The sequence below is a fragment of the Sander lucioperca genome, chromosome 21 (assembly GCF_008315115.2).
Source record: "Sander lucioperca isolate FBNREF2018 chromosome 21, SLUC_FBN_1.2, whole genome shotgun sequence".
Classification (NCBI taxonomy): domain Eukaryota; kingdom Metazoa; phylum Chordata; class Actinopteri; order Perciformes; family Percidae; genus Sander; species Sander lucioperca.
In genome coordinates this window covers 17,770,979-17,787,726 of record NC_050193.1, presented here as the reverse complement: position 1 = coordinate 17,787,726, position 16,748 = coordinate 17,770,979, and the positions used below count along the sequence as shown (strand labels likewise).

The window sequence follows — 16,748 nt, the reverse complement described above, 5'->3', positions numbered from 1 at the left end:
CCCGGTAAGATCTTTACGGCAGCAGGTGTGGTATTTTGTCCGGAGGGGCCGCTAGAATCAACACAAACTGAAAGTTACAAATAGCCGCTTTAAGTTTAGGAAAAGATCGTGGTTTGGGTTCAAATCAGACGCTACTTGACTTCCGATTACGCCCGGGACATAGTAATAATAATCGCTGTTTACTTCTATTTTCAAACGGGACTCAAACCTGGGTTTCCTGTTTGTTTTTTTAACCCATCCACCACCCCAACCTGCCTCTTTACGCAGAAGTTTGGCGCTTTTATACTTCTTCACGTTACTTCCTGCTTTGCTCCCATCATAACTACGACAACCACTTGAGGGCGCCGCCACTATAACCGTAAATATGAGTCAAAATTGCTGCTTGAACAAACAACTTAATGTGGGTGTTTTTCATGGGGAGGACCGCCCCTTGTGTGGCGGCGAGGCCAGGAGGTTACAGTTGTGTGGCGTACATACACTCCTGACCACACACTTTCTCCCTCCCCGCCTGCGTCTCTGGCTCGCCTATCTGGCCATGTGCAGTAATTGGCCACACAGCGGCCAGATCCCTTTGTTTTCGCCTGCAGAGGCTTGCGCTAGACATGCACAAGCAGTAGGCCTCATAAATCTGTGGGACTCCAATGTCAGGCCCAGAATTTCATTCTTCACAATGACTTCACTCCCACCCAAATTGCCACAGTACCACACATGTATCACTCACTGTTTGTTTGTGTAGGCCTGTGTGTGTGTGTCTGTCTGTGTGTGTGTGTGTGTGTGTGTGTGTGTGTGTGTGTGTGTGTTTCTGTTTCCTCACACACCCCAATTTAGGCTAATTTAGTATTTTGATACTGCTCAGAGCCTGTGATTATATGTCTGTCTTCGCTGTTTGCTATGCTTGATAGTGAATGCCGCAGTAACTGTTTGTAACTGTTTGGCTTGGACTCACTTCACTGCTTTTGAAACGTACAGTTGCGGCTTCCAGACTGGGTCAAATACGGTTCAGTAAATAAATAGTCTTAACTTTACAGCCTGTGATGAGATAATGCGTTGATTTTCAAACGCCTGCAAATGAATTAAAGATGCAATATACAGTAAGCCGGTGCAAACTTTAGCTTTTAATGCGCGAGACTTAAGAGCTGCAATCCTCCCATCAGGAGCAGTAATAGTTTGTCCATGCAACTGACTTGCACTTACATAACCCTGGCTTGTCCATTATATACATTATAATATAATATGTGTCTGTGTGTCACATCGTAACTACAAAAAAAAGCTTCCACAGGTCTAACTATATAGGTCTGTATCCTGTACTATATTCTTTTTTGAGATCTATTCTGATAATGCATTTATGTGTCCTTTTAACCCTCATGTTTTTCCTCGGGTCAAATTTGACCCGTTTTCAAAGTTTTTCTATCAGAAGTATGGCGTTTCTTTTAACCAAATTTCCCCAAAAATAACATGGATGGTTCCATACAAGGCTAAAATAAAAATTAAAAAATGATGATCACTACTTTCATGTTCTACCCAGGTCAAAAATCTGTTAATAATCCATAAACATATATGTTCCTCTGATCTTAACTATTAGTCAAAAATCTAAGTCACAATTTTTGCTTATTTTACTCAAAAAGTAGGCAAAATGTCATGTAGGACAAATGACCATGCATTCCGAAAAAGAAGTGTAAAACTAGTGGTAGCCTAATAAGTTGGAATCAAGTTGGATAAGAAGAGGTAAGACAGAATTTTTTTTGGGGGGGGGGGGTCATTTATTGGCTAATTTATGCTTTACAAACAAGCAAAACCAAACCGGGTCAATCTTGGTCGACGGGAAGACAAAACAAGGGTTAAGTCCAAATGTAACAACAGTGTAACTCCAGATACATGCAACACTACACCGAGTGACTCATCTGCCCTCTGATCCCTGTGTAAAAACGTAGCTGAAGCATACCATTTACCATGGAAAAGATGTAGAGGCGCGCGGGCAAGGCGCAGCGCGTCAGACAGCCATCGAAGATTCACCAAAAGAAAGATTGGTCTCATTTTTTTTAATTTTTATTTTTATTTTTTTAAGTCAAAAGTTGTGCCAGGCAGCAACAACTTGACGAGTCTCTGGTGTGAGAATTTTTGCGTAAAGAAGAAGAAGAAAAATATGCCGCCTTTCAGGAGAAATTCGTTCGAAATAGGAGAGCGATAAAAAAAAAAAAAAAAAAAAAGTCCTGCAAGAGGAGAGAGGGGAGGGAGAGAAAGTTTTTTCCCTGAAAGTTTGTGCAAGCTTTCACTTTCTAGGCGGGGTTACTGTAAGCTGCAGCAGCATGGAGTGAGAGAAACAGGACGGCGAGCGATTGCAATGCAGCACTGTATACCGAGCTTCCATCCAACTTAAATAAGCTCTCCAATTCTCCTTTTCTAAAAAAAAAAAAAATATATATAACAACCATGTACTCCCCGTACTGCTTGACACAGGTAAATTGTCTTCTCTTCTTTCACTCTTTTGTAAGCTTGTAATAGCGAGGACGCCGGGTATTTTGATTGCGCTGCCTCTGTCTTGTTGTGTTACATGTGTTTAGTAGTTGTGTTGGAGCGGCTTTCTGCTCTCTTGACTCGCTCTGAAACTTCACCTCAACTCTGCGACACCCGTGCCGTCTCCGAGCGCGTTTCTGCCCGCCGGGCGGGGACGACGACTTCCTTGTGCGTTTCCATCGCACATGGGGTTTTTGGAGAGAAAATGGCGCTTCTCCTGAAATGTATTTCATATAAAAAAAAGAAGGAGGGGAGCCCGCAGGAGGAGGGGAAAGCAGAGCGTATGGACAGGCAGAATGTGGACCGGTGACTGATATTAAATGCTGTACGGTTTTTCCAAGTGTTGTCGCAGGAGTTTTTTTTTGTCCGTTGAGCAGGACGCACACTGCCGCCTTTACGGCTGCTTTCATGTGGAGCTGAGACCGGGAGAGGAGAGACATGAGACATTGGTGTGTGTGTGTGTGTGTGTGTGTGTGTGTGTGTGTGTGTGTGTGTGTGTGTGTGTGTGTGTGTGCGTGCGTGCGTGCGCGCGTGCGTGTGCGTGCGTGCGTGTGTGATTATAAACTGTGAAGAACAGCTCAGACACTCTGCATCTTTTGTCATAGTGTGTTTTTTTTTCTGGATTTTTTTTTGCTGTACTAGTTGACTGTTTTACAAGTTTTCGCACTTGACACGTGCTGACATGTTCCAGGTTAACAGGAACTACTTGATTTTATATTTATTTTTCAGCCTCTGTTTCTTCATGTTCCTGTTCTCCCCCCCCCCCATACACCCTCCTCATTAACGTAGACAGCAGTTGCCTTTCCGGTTACAGTCAATTTAGACAACCTTTACAAAATAAATGTCTGTGTTTTTCTTATTGCTTTCCTCTAACATCTTGCCGTGGGTAATAGTGCACCTCTTTGCTTCACTTTTAAACACTAGGCATGCCTTTTTTTCCCCCCGAGCTGTTCATATTAAAAAAAGCAGCCAGTTCTTTAGAAATGATTGCTCCAACATCACATTTCACACATGCTATTTGTCACTTTGTTGCTGTTGTTGTGGGGGGATCAGGAAATGATTATTGAGTAGTTGTTTTGAACTTGAAAATGTTTTTTTTTTTTTTAGTGGATACAATGTGATGAAATGCGTCTCTTCAGATGTGAGGCATCTGTAATAAATGTTACCTTTTGACCGATTCGAATTTACTTTTTCAGTCACATTTTAACTGTTAATTTTTTTCTCCGCTTTTATTAGTGATTAATCCTGTTAAAACCTGCATTTATTTATTTATTTTTTTAAATCATTCATCCGAAGCTAAAAACACCACAGTGTGAGAGAGAGTGAACAGAATAATACAACGCCGCTCGTAGAACTTTTTTCAGGGAGCTTTTTGCAGCGTTGGTGCGTGCAGCTGTATGCAATCCACCACAGCCGTAAAATGTCAGATGTTCAGAATGTCAAATCCAACAATCCCTCTCACGCTGTTATCTTCATATACAGTAAACTGTCATTAGCCCTCTAAAATAAAAATCTCAAATTCTCTAGTTATAAATGTTTCCCTCCCGTACCTTGTTTTCCAGAAAAAAAGCCTCTCTTTTTTTTTTTTTCCAGGCCTACTACACGGTTTTCAAGGTTTCATTTAAGCCAACCGGTGGCAACGACACACACACACACACACACACACACACACACACACACACACACACACACACACACACACACACACACAGCTGCTGGAAGTCTTACTCTTATAAAGCAGACTTGTTTATCCCTCATTGGCTTCGTCTGACAGTGGACCGCCAGGGCCTGTTTCATGTGTAATTCAATCCTGATTTTACCAGTGGTTTTATTAAAAAGAGTTTTCCACCCAGCATCGTATGCCTCTCGCTGCTACCACAGGCTGAGAGGATGTTCTCGGCTCCTCTGGTGCCGCCACGAGTCGGTTCTGGTTTCCATTTCAAAACATTAGCATCTCGGATCCTAATGTCGTCGTCTCAATGACACCAGAGAGAGGGAAAAGGAGATTTTTTTTATTATTATTATTTTCCCTTAATTCATCATTTTATTGAGAAAATATTATAGGCTAGTTAGTGTGTTGACTTAAGGGACTGAATCTAACTTAGAACTAGACAGAAAATAGAAACCGACTGGTAAATTATGCTTACAGCATTACACATATTGCCTATAGATGAGGATATGTGTGTGTATAAGATACTCACTTGTACGTTTAAAAAAACAACAAAAAAAATCAGCCCTCAGCTGTGAGTTGTCCGGCATGCATTTCCAAACAGGCTTTTAGAGATGATGACTATATCTGTAATTGATACAAAAAAAATTCTTTCACAGCCGATCATCTCCGGACAAAATGAGCAGATCATCTCTGAACAAAAGAATCTTTTATACATTTCCTGTAGTTAACTAATTGACAACAGAAGCTCATAGAGTGTAATGCAGTACACATGTTGCACATGAGGCTAACTTAAGGTGTGCCATTGGCTGGGCAGAAAAAGCATAATGTGTATCTTGGTATTTGAAAAATATTGTACCTTATGTGTGTGTTGTGCAGAGAAGACCCAACTTCCCTCTCCGTGTAAACGGCACCAGCTCTCTCTCTCACACACGCACACATGTGCACACGCACACACACACACACACACACACACACACACACACACACACACACACAGCATTCTCTTGCAGCTCCGTCTGCAGACGTGGAGGCACGTTTTGTTTTATTTAATTTCTGTTAATAATTTAGAATTTGAGCTTGGATCTCAGATATGGCAAGAATTGTAAACAATCACATGAATTATTAACTGTGGTAAAATAAAAGCCTTGCTGGAGAGCAGCAGCGTGCTGGGATGCGGCGGACAGTGCGTAATGGAAGCAAATGACGGGGAGAACCTTGAGAGTGAAGGAGTGTGTGTGTGTGCGTGTGTGTGTGTGTGTGTGTGCGTGCATGCGCGTGTGTGTGTGAGACTTCTGGTGTGTTTTTCATGTTGATCTAATTTAGGAATAAAATCCCATATATTTAGGCCGTTATTTCATGTTATATAGGTTTGTCAAGAGAAGTGGGAGCCAGTTCGTCTGCACTGCCTCATATTTTTAATTTCCCATTCATTTTTTAAATAAATTTGAAGCCCCTAACACACAATGTCCTGACATCATTTTCTCTTGTAATTTTCAATTAATGAACCTATATTTATTTGATTCTCTCTTTTTTTGTGTCCGTTTTTGTTGCTTTCTCCAAACCTAAAGTGTCCGTTCCCTTGCAGGCCACAATGACGCAGCACAAAATCTGCAACCTTAAAACAAAAGTTCATTGGTTTCATTGCATTTTTTTCAAATGTGTTCTGTAGTTCTATGCAGCTCGTAATGTTTTTCATCTCAGACTGTTTTCACTTGGTGCGACATTTTAACTTATTCCTTCCCTCTGCCCCCCTCTGCCCGCCTGGACGCTGACCCCTGCTCTCCTCGCCTCTTAACACCCTCTCAACACTAAAGTATTACCCTACTCACCTTCTAAACAATGCCTTAGTGGTAAGTCCTATTTAGTCCCTATTTATTCCGCATTAGGTGTTTGTGTTTTTATATATTCCATCTTGAGAAAATGTTTCTTTTTTTGATACGCTCCTGCAGGGCCGCTCACGCTGACCTGCAGCTGGAGTTATTACAGGCCCGTGTAGGAAAGAGCTAAATATTTGATTACTCTATGAAAAGTTGCATTTTCTCTCTGTGTGTTTTTCTAGCCTGTTACTGCCGATATGGTTTAACCAGACCACTTTTTTGTTGTTGCAAATGCACTCATGCTGCGGCGCAAATAGACCAAAAAACCTGGCTGCAGCTCCGGCCACGCTGTGTTTTAATGTGTGCAAAGGAAAATATCAGATCGTAGTTTTGGAACAGAGATAGATACATGACATTACAGATATTGCTTCTAAGCTATTTTTTCTTTTTTTTTACGTACAATTTGAAATTTGTAATTTAAAAAAAAGTTCTACGCTCGTTTTAAAACACCAGCCTCCTTTTCCTTTTCATTTTTTTTTTTTTTATAGCATCAGTGCAAACTCTTATTTGCTCTGCACTTTTTCCCTTTGGGCCTTCCATCTTTCTCATGCAGCTGCAAGTTGCTTGTTTGCTTAGGTGTAGGCTAGCTATCGGACAGCTCATTTTCAATCGCTTGAAAGAACTTTCTACATAATAAATGATTTTTTTTTTTTTGAAAGCTGTGCTTTCTTTGTCTGTCAGAAGTCTCCTCTGCTTCGAGGTCAGCGTCTCGGCGCACATGACTTATTGCTTTGTCCTCCCAGTCTGAAGCGCCGCAGCTTTCTTTATCAGCGCTATGTGTCGCTCCGAGAGGATGTATTATATTTTTCTTACGTCACCACCAGTCGCTATCAGTCGTTATCAGACAGCAGTGTTTTCAGTGAAAATAATCAGAGCATGAGCTGTGGTTTGTTTTATGTGAACAATCTGATGAAATTAATGTAATCAATATCTGGACTTTGAAGCATTAACTTTACATTTACACGTATTTGATGAGGTGGCCCTTACGCACCACATACCCCTCCCTCTCTCCCCCCTCTGCCCCCTCCCTGTCTCTTCCCAAGGCCTGCAAAATGAGTTGGAACAGCTGTTCGGAGGATTAAAATCTGATGGAACCGCAGTCTGAATAAACAGAAAATGTTGGATTTTTCAGAATTAAAGACACACACGCACACATAGACACGCATTGCGTGTGCGCAAGCGTGCACACGGACATGCAAACATGCACCTAAAACCTTTGGTGTCTTCATGCCAATTAGGCCTGCGAGTGGTTATCGCGGGATTAGCCGGGATGCCAGCTTCCAAGCGACTGTTTCACCTTTATCCAAATCCTTTTTAAAAGCCAATCGCTGCAGTTTCATGTCAAAAGCAAGCGCCAAAGTCACACTGCAAAGGACTTAAGAATTGGTCTCATACCCTGTATTACATTTCTCTGATGGGTATATTGAATTATGATATAACTGTGGGGTTTTGGTTCAGTTGCACACAAGTTAAACTGTCTTAATTCTATGTATACAGCTGCAGTGTAACTCACTGATGCCAGACAGCAAATAAAATAAATAAATAAAAGTGACCCCGGCAGCCAGTAGAGCACTCTGCTTTTGGACAGCAGACAGAAGAATGAACTCATAGTACGCTTGATTGACAGGTAGGGCTGATCTTTTGTGCTCTCTTGTAACTGAGTTGTGCGCGTGTAAGGAAAGGAAGACAGGCGGTAATATCGGAGTGCCTGATTGGCTGTGCTGCAGGCAGCGGCGGATCATTTCTCCTCATCACAGGACACCAGGAGGTCAGGATGCCAGACGCTTGCCGGGCCGGGGACACCGTGTTCCTTTTACTTATTCATTCATACCACGCAGCCAATTATAGGCCAATCCACCGCACAAACCGCCATCATTAAAAAAACATTCAAGTATTTTACACATTGAACTCTGGCTTGGCTCATATAAGGTGGCATTTTTTGTGTATTTTTGCCCTCCTTTCCATTGGCGCCAGTGGCCTTAAACAAAGAGGTAGACATCCCAGAGCTTTGAATGTGAGCTTTTTGTTATCTTTGCGGCTTCAAAATCGCTGGCATGTTGTGGATTATTTGCATTATAAGCATATACCTGAGAGAATTATGAAGGTTTCTGTGATTAATGTCTTTGTCAAGTGTTATGAATGTTCTGTGTTTATTGTCAGCTGGTGACTGGGGGCCACCGTGCGTCAGCAGGAGTGAAAATTTACAGCAATTTTTTTGCAAAGAAATTGGGCGCTCTCTTTGGTGGCGAAGACAAAGACGAGATGAGCTGGGCGCATTTTGGCAGCCGGCGACATAGATTCGAATTAAGTAGCATGTAGTTTTTATCTCGAGCTGCATGCAGAGAGAGGCATAACCAACTGTGTCTCATTCAATATCAGCACAGCTGTCCCAGTATCCGTGGAGAATGGATTCCTACTGCTATTGCCATGGGAGGCTCCAGCCAAGAAGAATGGGAGGATATCCAGTGTGTGTGCTTGTGTTTTAAAAGGAAGGAGTGAGAGGAGAGAGTAATACGCTGATGTGTGTGTGTGTGTGTGTGTGTGTGTGTGTGTGTGTGTGTGTGTGTGTGTGTGTGTGATGTGTGTGATGTGTGTGTCATGTTGTCTCCACCCGCCTCACTTTTCCTTCGCTCATGTCACCTCTGGCATGGATTAGTCTTTGGCACAACCCTGGCAGTGCCGGCGGCCCCGGTGCGGTTCTGTGGTCGCCGATATGTTGCGCTGTTGCCATGGCTACTGAACACACACACACACACACACACACACACACGAGTGCTAAATTACATAATTGAGCTAGAATATACAGAGGAACACAAAATACTTAGTGTACAATATGGGAGCAGAAAGAACAAAAATGTATAACCACCGAGACAAAGTGTGCTTTTACCAGAACGGATCGTGAGCAGAAAACTGAAATGCATTGAATATTTGAGAGCTTTGTCATAGCTGAGCTTTGGACATCAGTACACCATGTTCTTTCCTCTGATTTTGAGTCATAAACCTAAATAACAGCGCCGCCATTATGTGGGTATTTGGAACGTTGTGTAAACCAATCTGACAGGGAAATTGAGGGTAAGGTGTTTGCGGTGACACACAAGTTGTGTTTGTGTGTGTGAAAGAATGATAGAGAGAGAGAGAGAGAGCGAGAGAGAGAGAGAGAGAGAAAAATCTACAGTGTATGAGAGAGGGTGTGGCGACTTAGGTTTACACAGATACTTCATGAGGGATACACATATTTCTTTCATCAGCCTCTTCCTCCTCCTCCTGGGCTTCAGTTTGTTTTGAATAGATCTTATATCTGTGAGAGTATCAGCGAATGTCACATTTTAGCCGCCATTTCTGTCATACTTGGCTTACACTGGAGCGGGTTTCAAAGGCAAAACCTTTGAGCTGCAGAGTAGCGCATCATTTAGAATTGATGAGTGTGTTGTAGTAATTGAAAGACCATCTCCGCAATTGTTAGACATACAAAAAAATACTACTTGATAGGGTTTTTTTTCTTCTACAAAAAGTTCAACAACCTTGTTAAAGATTCTTAAAGTGACACCTACTCCCTCTCCGTCAAGTTGCATATTAAACCCCGATTGGCTCCCAGACTAGCTGTGATGTCATACAAATCCTGCTCATGCCTTAAAATGAGATTTAAGGTGAGCACAGAGAAACTTTCCACTTGGGCTGTGTCCTCGATTAAAGGAATTCTCAGTCGACACATAACACTCATACCATTTCATCGACTAATCGATTTGTTGATTTCAATTGACAGATCTGTAAAACTGAGTTTCTCCACGAAGAATTACGCAAAAGCGCCATATTAAATCGTGGGTTTACCTGATATGTGTTCATAAGTTTCTTGGAAATAAGTCCTTCAGCATTAAAAATGACTAACTGACTAAAGAAATCTTAGTCGACTAAGACCAAAACGGCCGGTTACGCCGGGGAACACACCACACTCTAAAGTGCGGCAAATAGCCGTGAAGCATAGATTTGTGCCTGATGGCGCGCCTGACTGTTCATACCAGACACGCCGTTATCCGCCGGTCACAAAGCAATCTTTCTCCTCTCCACTCTACAGAACGTTTCTCTCTCTCTCTCTCTCTGTCTCTTTCTCTCTCTCTCTCTCTCTCTCTCTCTCTGTCTCTCTCCCCACCCCAATATGTGTGTGTGTGTGTGTGTGTGTGTGTGTGTGTGTCTGACTCGACACATTCGCTCACGGAAGAAATATAGATGACGCCGAAATGATCGCTGCAGCGCTCGGGCCGGCGCGTCCGCTCCACGCCTGATCGCATCCGGTGTGGCCGGACAGATCGAATAACATGGTCGCTTCGCGGCGCTTCTGCGCGCGGTGTGTTTCTGGCCTTAGTCGACTAATCGTCTGAGAGGGGGCAGCCCTACTTTCCACCTGCAGCAGATGAATGTGAAAACTTTGCACATACATCATTCGACACGGTAGACGCTCAAACATCCAGGAGAAGTGAATAAGCAGGCGCATTTTTGAGCGAAGTGGCAAAAAAGAAACCCTGTGGAACTATGGATAGTAGCGCAAAACTGCCATTGCTATAAAGGATTTCAGTCCATAAAGTCATGTTGCGGGTTGTAAAATGAATAATTGTCGTTTTGCTGTGTTTGGTCAGTTTTGTTCAGTCTCTAGTGCTGCAGAAGACAGACTGAGAAATGTCTGTGAATGAGTGTGCTTTGTTCTTGCATTGAATAGATTTGAACTAATGCCAGTATCAACACACGTCGCGAACGCTGACAGTAACTCATTCTCTGCTCATTCTTTTTAATCAACGTTTCCGTAAAGACAAGCTGTATATTGAATTTCCGATGTTTTTTGTCTTCCTCAAGGAGGAACGTGAAGGGCTCACACTTGTGACCGAGCAAAACACGCAGCGTGAAAACCATTGTATCAGTCTGTCACAGGTCAACTGAAAGAGATAGAGAGTTGTTGTTGTGGATCATTGACAGCCCACTCAAGGTTAATTTCAGTGTGGGCAATCTGGGCATGTTGTTTAGCCTGTCCTGCCTGCCTGTCTGACCTACATCTCACTGCACTGGCTAAATATATACAGTAGACCCGTCATTACAAAGCTCAGATTAATCTGGATGAAATCTGAGCTCCATTTCTCTCTCTCTCTCTCTCTCTCTCTCTCTCTCTCTCTCTCTCTCTCTCTCTCTCTCTCTCTCTCTCTCTCTCTTTCTCTCTTTCTCTCTCTCTCTATCTTTGTGTGTGTGTTTGACTGCAGCCTTCTTTTCACAAACTTTCCCAGGCTGACTTTCCATCTCAGTCAACTCAACAATCCGAAAAAAGAAAAGAAAAGAAAGACAGATGCAGGCATTCACACAAACATGGCACACGCAAACACATTATCGTCTTGTGAATAAGACAGGAGCTGTAGCCACAATAGGGCTACCCCATTCAGAAACAAATCCTCTGTGCATTTGGAGTAGGTGTGTCTGTTTGAATTCAAGTCTAACTGTGTATATAAGCTATATTTTGTGGTGACTCATACATAACGCACCTGCACATATTTAATCACGAGGCACAGGTGTGCATTCTTTCAGATAAAAAAAAACAGTATGATTGCGTTACAGCCAAGAGAGTGAGTGTGTGTGTGTGCGTGTGCGTGTGCGTGTGCGTGCGTGCGTGCGTGCGTGCGTGCGTGCGTGCGTGCGTGTGGGATATAGGACAGTGGTTCCCAAGCTTTTTTGTCTAATGTACCCCCAGGACCCTGTCAGATGAACTCAAGTGAATATTATTAAAATTTTATTTTGTGTCAAATGTTTAGGTCTTTTGTACTATAGGCCTACCACTTGGAGGGCAGAAGCTGAACATTTACTCTTTACTTTTAGCTAACTATGACTACCAATTGTAAGACCATAAATGGAAAATAATATTGTTGCCTAAGTTGCTTGCAGTAATTAAGAAATTAAAGAGTTAAAAAAAAAACACTGACACTTTGTGTAAGTTGAAAATGCTACGTAAGGTTCCGTAAAAGCTTAGCTTTGACTCCTCTTTAACAGAACCTGCAAGTAAAAACCACGAAATGGTTTGGAATTACACAATTATCTAATACTTTTAGCTAACTGTTCTAATCATTTAGCCATTAGCCTACGTTTAGCTAACTATTTCAACCATTTATCTGTTATTTCTAGCTAACTATTTTGACTGTTTATACATTACATGAACCACATTATTGAACAGTTTTTTTCCATTTCTTTAAGCTAACTGTTTTAGCTAATTGTTTTAGCCATTTATGTAGCTGTTAGTGCTAGCTAACTGTGTAGACTACTCTGCTCGCTTTCTAACTAGTTTTCACACACTTTAAATCACAACACTTGTGCAGTGGAAATAGGGCTGGGTTAAAATAATCGATTCTCCAATTAAAATCGATCTTTGTTTGAGTTATCGGATATCAATTAATAAAATCCCCAAATTGATCTTGACCTTTTCAGCATGGATGTAAAAGGGCATGTTAGTCCTCTTAAGTAAAAAGTACATGAAGCAAACTTTTTGGGGGTCAATTCTTAACCTCGTGCATTATAAAAAATATTTGATGGTTGCTTCAGGCTTGTACAATTTACAGCACGTTCTCTGAGAAACTTTTTTCTATCCAAGCTAAATTGGTATTGTAACTAAAATTTCCCTAAACTAATTGATTTTTAAATCAATTCGGAAATGTAAGGGAATCGGGGCCCTGTGAATCGGAATTGAATCGATTCGGGGAATCATTGGCGATACCCAGCCCTAAGTGGAAATGAAGCATTAATGTTCAGTTGTTCATCCATCCATCCATCTATCCATCCGTCCATTCATCAGTCCATCCATCCATCCATCTATCCATCCGTCCATTCATCAGTCCATCCATCCATCCATCCATCAATCAGTCCATTCATCCATCCATCCATCCAGACATATATCCTTTTATTACCTAGCAAAACAAACATCTCTGCACACCTGGGTGAGCCTGGAGAGATTATTGCAATCATTTGGACAAAAAGACATCTGACCGCAGTTAACTGAGAAAGGGTGGTGGTGTCGGAGATTGTTCAGTCGTGAAGGGATGACATCACACAGCAACGCCACTCAATGATGCCATGGCATTCATTATCTTTTCACCACTTGTTTGGCTTACCTTTAAGTAGAGGAGGGATAAAGAGGCATTGATTGGCTCCTTGATTGTACCTCAAATTCCCTGAGGCTTTCTCTCATCATCACACAGCATTACCTCATGCTGTAGCAGAGGCAAAATAGTTCCAAGTATAGAGTCCTGGATATGTTGATCCAATACAGTGGATGAAAACAGTGACCTTGCAGGAGTATAATCCACATCGGCTATTTAGGAGATAAGATTATGAGTGAGTTATAATGATTATATACATGACTTAAACTTTGCATCAACATTTGATATTTGCTTGTATTCTCTTTCTCTGGGAACAAGACTGAAAGCTTATGTGATTGGGCTTAATAGGCATTTATTGGGTTAATGTTGGAGGGAAAAAATCTTTTCCTGTCTTCGGGGTGGGTGGAGGAACGTTGACGCATGGAGGTTTATGAACCTGCAAGTCAAACAGTAATGAAAACAGTTGTGACCTGATTTCAAGAGCTGGGGGAAACGACAGAGTAGATAGGGAAGGAGGAGTTTTAGTAACAGACAAAGAATCACAGACAACAATATCTTAGGATGACATAGCTGCATGCTTTTCTTTCCTTCTTTTTTCTTTTTCTTTTCCTTGTCTTTTATTTTCTACTCGCTTGCTAGGTTGTGTTCCCTTTCATTTCTTCCTGTTACCTTCCCTCTCCATTTCTGTCTCTGTATCTAATTCGGCCACCCTGTCCGGCAAGGAATAGCTGTCACCCCAAGGAACAAAGGGCTAGAGCTCACTCTTCGGAGCAGGAAGTTGGCACAGGGCCAAGGGTGGAAAATCTATACTTGGTTGCATAATATAACATATCTTTACCTCAGATGAACTCTGAGGAGGCCTGGCAGCTGTGAGCAAACAGAGCTGGAGGGCGGGAGTTTGTGTGTTATTAACCAACTCTGTTTGTGTGGAAGTATCTGTGTATGTGTTGGGTATGAGTGCGCACTCTATGCTTCTTATGACTTGTGTTTGCTGGCTGGCGCTGCGGGCCTGAGGCTGTTTCGAGACCCCCTTGACAGTCGAGCAGAGTACAGTAGAGTCAAATAGAGCCTTGTTGAAAAAGAAATGCCAGGATCAGAGTAGAGTAGAGTTGAGTGGAGGAGGCAGAGGCCAAGCAGGGCTCAGGGTTAGACTCAAACACAACTCTGTGGCTTCTCCTTTTGGCCCAGCCAGCCAGTAACTACTATCCCAACTACAGCTGCACCATACTCTGTGATATAAACTTTCTGCTCTGTTTAGGCTCAGAGAAATAGCTGCAGGATTAGTGTGTGTTACATGGAAAGTTGTATATTTGACTGGAAAATTCAGTGCAGGATGAAGATTTCATGTCACTGCTAAAATATAAAACCCAGATGGGCCAGACTTAATTCTGCGAGTTCATGGAGTGGGACTATCTGCTCCTCAAACACCCTTTTATGACAGTTTTTAAATTCACTTCCATGCTGCACTCAACTCTCCTGTTCTTAAGTTGCTAGCTGGTCTAGCGGGTCCTTGAATTCAAATTGTTATAGGAGCCCTTGTTGTGATGTGATCGCCTGCAACCGTAATGGAGAAACAGTGTGTGCCGCTCCCCTTTTGTGGCTATGCTTTTTCTCTTGGGCTCTGCTGAAATAGCGGAGGGAAAACGGACCCGAAAGCGGCCGTCTGTCTGACGTGTCAAGCTGCTGTCAGTCTCTTCAGCGTGCCCGACGTCTTAAGAAAAGCCCTGTGAAACTTAAACTGGGCTCATTATGGTCATCATCTGGAATAAAGCGCAATCATCTCCGCCACCTGTGGCAAGCTGCGGTGGAGAAAAAGACTCTTGTCGGCCTTATGGACCTGTCTGTTAGAGTCGCAAACTCAATTCACACACGTTTACTCTAGTCATTTTTATTTTATTTTATCCCTCTGTCTTGTTTTCCCTCTCCATCTGCACACCTGAATAAAAACATTTCCAAGTTAGAGTTAGGACTCTTATGGGGACCACAAATTGACTGTATATTGCAGTCAGGCTGTGGAGATTTATGATGAAAGTGAATAGGGATGGTGTGGGCGGGTATGCTATGCAGAGGTACATATTATGGTGACTACTTTTTGTTTTTTTAATACTTGGAGGAGCTGAAGGCCTTGAGAGCGGTGTAGAGGAGTCAAACAACAGTTCAGAAAGACAGAGGGATTATAGCAAGGAATACAGCGCACAGAGAAAAAGAAGGGACGGGAAAGAAGAGAGGGAAATGGGCAGGAATGAAAGAGGCCATAGTCTGTGTATTGTAAATACAGTAAACTGGGGAGCACTCCATGTCCTTTTTTATTTTTTTCTAGCAGCATGATTTGTTTGATTTACTTTCCATCAATCAGCGGAGGATGTATTTAAACGAACTTGAAGTACATTTGAGAAAGCCTCTTTATAGCTGTGGCTGTTTGTATTCTCCTTTTACTTTCCTTGGAAGCAGACTGTGATTAAAACAGACGATATAGGCATATTGTATTTCCTAGGGGATTGGAAGGAATGCAAATGCATCATAACCATATTATACTAGTTAGGAGCGGTGTGCGTTGCCAAGCCTCTGGATACAGGAGAGAGTAGACGCAGTTACACTAAAGGGATCCGAGTCCCACAAAGAGTCAGAATCCCACAACTGCAACAACATGAAGAGGACATCTGACACCGTTGGACTATATTTGACTTTTCATAGGATACACACAGTACCGACTGCATAAAAAAAGCCCGCTTTTTCTCTCGGTGAAAAACTTTACAGAGAAACCCCCCCCCCCCAAAAAAGTTTCTCTGTCTGTGTGTGTGGATGTGTGTCCGAGCGCCGCAGAATCCGTTTGGCATTTTTGTTGTGAGGGAAGCATGTTGCTGGTGGGACTTTGGCCTGCACAATCCCTCCTCTGTTAAAACAATGTGGCGGTTGTCCTGCCTAACCTAATTACTCCCTCCCGGGGGAGAAAGGCAACAGCACCAAATCCCATAGTTAGGAGCTCTGATCTGGGCCCTGCTGTAAGAAAAGGCCTCATTCATTTTACCCTCCCTACTTCCACCACACACACACACACACACACACACACACACACACACACACACACACACACACACATACATACTCACTTTCTATTTGTTTCTGCAATTGGGTTTGGCCTGATAGAAGCTAATTACGTTCTAATATATCCTGGTATTTCTCTTGATATCTGTTTTTCTTAACATTTTATTGTTGTTGTTCATTTATTGATGCTGACGACATAATCGCAAGTGTTATGAATGTGTTATGATAAGAATACCTGTTGTACCGAAGCAATAGGTTAACTTTACCCAGTACCAATGTAAATGTTGTGTTATTTACCCAAACTTAAATATGCTTATTTTGACTCAGTGTCAAATTTGACCTTAGAATTGTCACAATTCAATTCAATTGTGTTGTTAGTTGTACAAAGCGATGTGCATATGACATATACAACTGCAAAGGAGCAAATCTTATTTACAGTCAGTAACAAATAATGATATGGAAGTTTAAAAAGAGTGAAAGAGTAGCTCACCTGGTTGAGTGTGCGCCCCACGTACAGGG

At 42.3% G+C, this 16,748-nt stretch overlaps 1 protein-coding gene across 7 annotated transcripts in view; it reads left to right on the top strand.

Moving 5' to 3' along the window:
- Nucleotides 1-16,748, top strand: part of nfixb (nuclear factor I/Xb) — a 171,751-nt gene that overhangs the window by 16,181 nt on the left and 138,822 nt on the right. For 2 of the 7 annotated variants that reach the window (XM_031318695.2, XM_031318711.2), the window contains exon 3: nucleotides 6,001-6,036. The exons of 3 other annotated variants lie outside the window; for them this stretch is intronic. In XM_031318695.2, coding sequence (XP_031174555.1) covers nucleotides 6,001-6,036 — 36 coding nt within the window. Of the gene's footprint in view, nucleotides 1-2,208; nucleotides 2,458-6,000; nucleotides 6,037-16,748 lie in introns of those variants that run through there. 2 more of the 7 variants (XM_031318699.2, XM_031318701.2) reach the window with 2 other exon arrangements.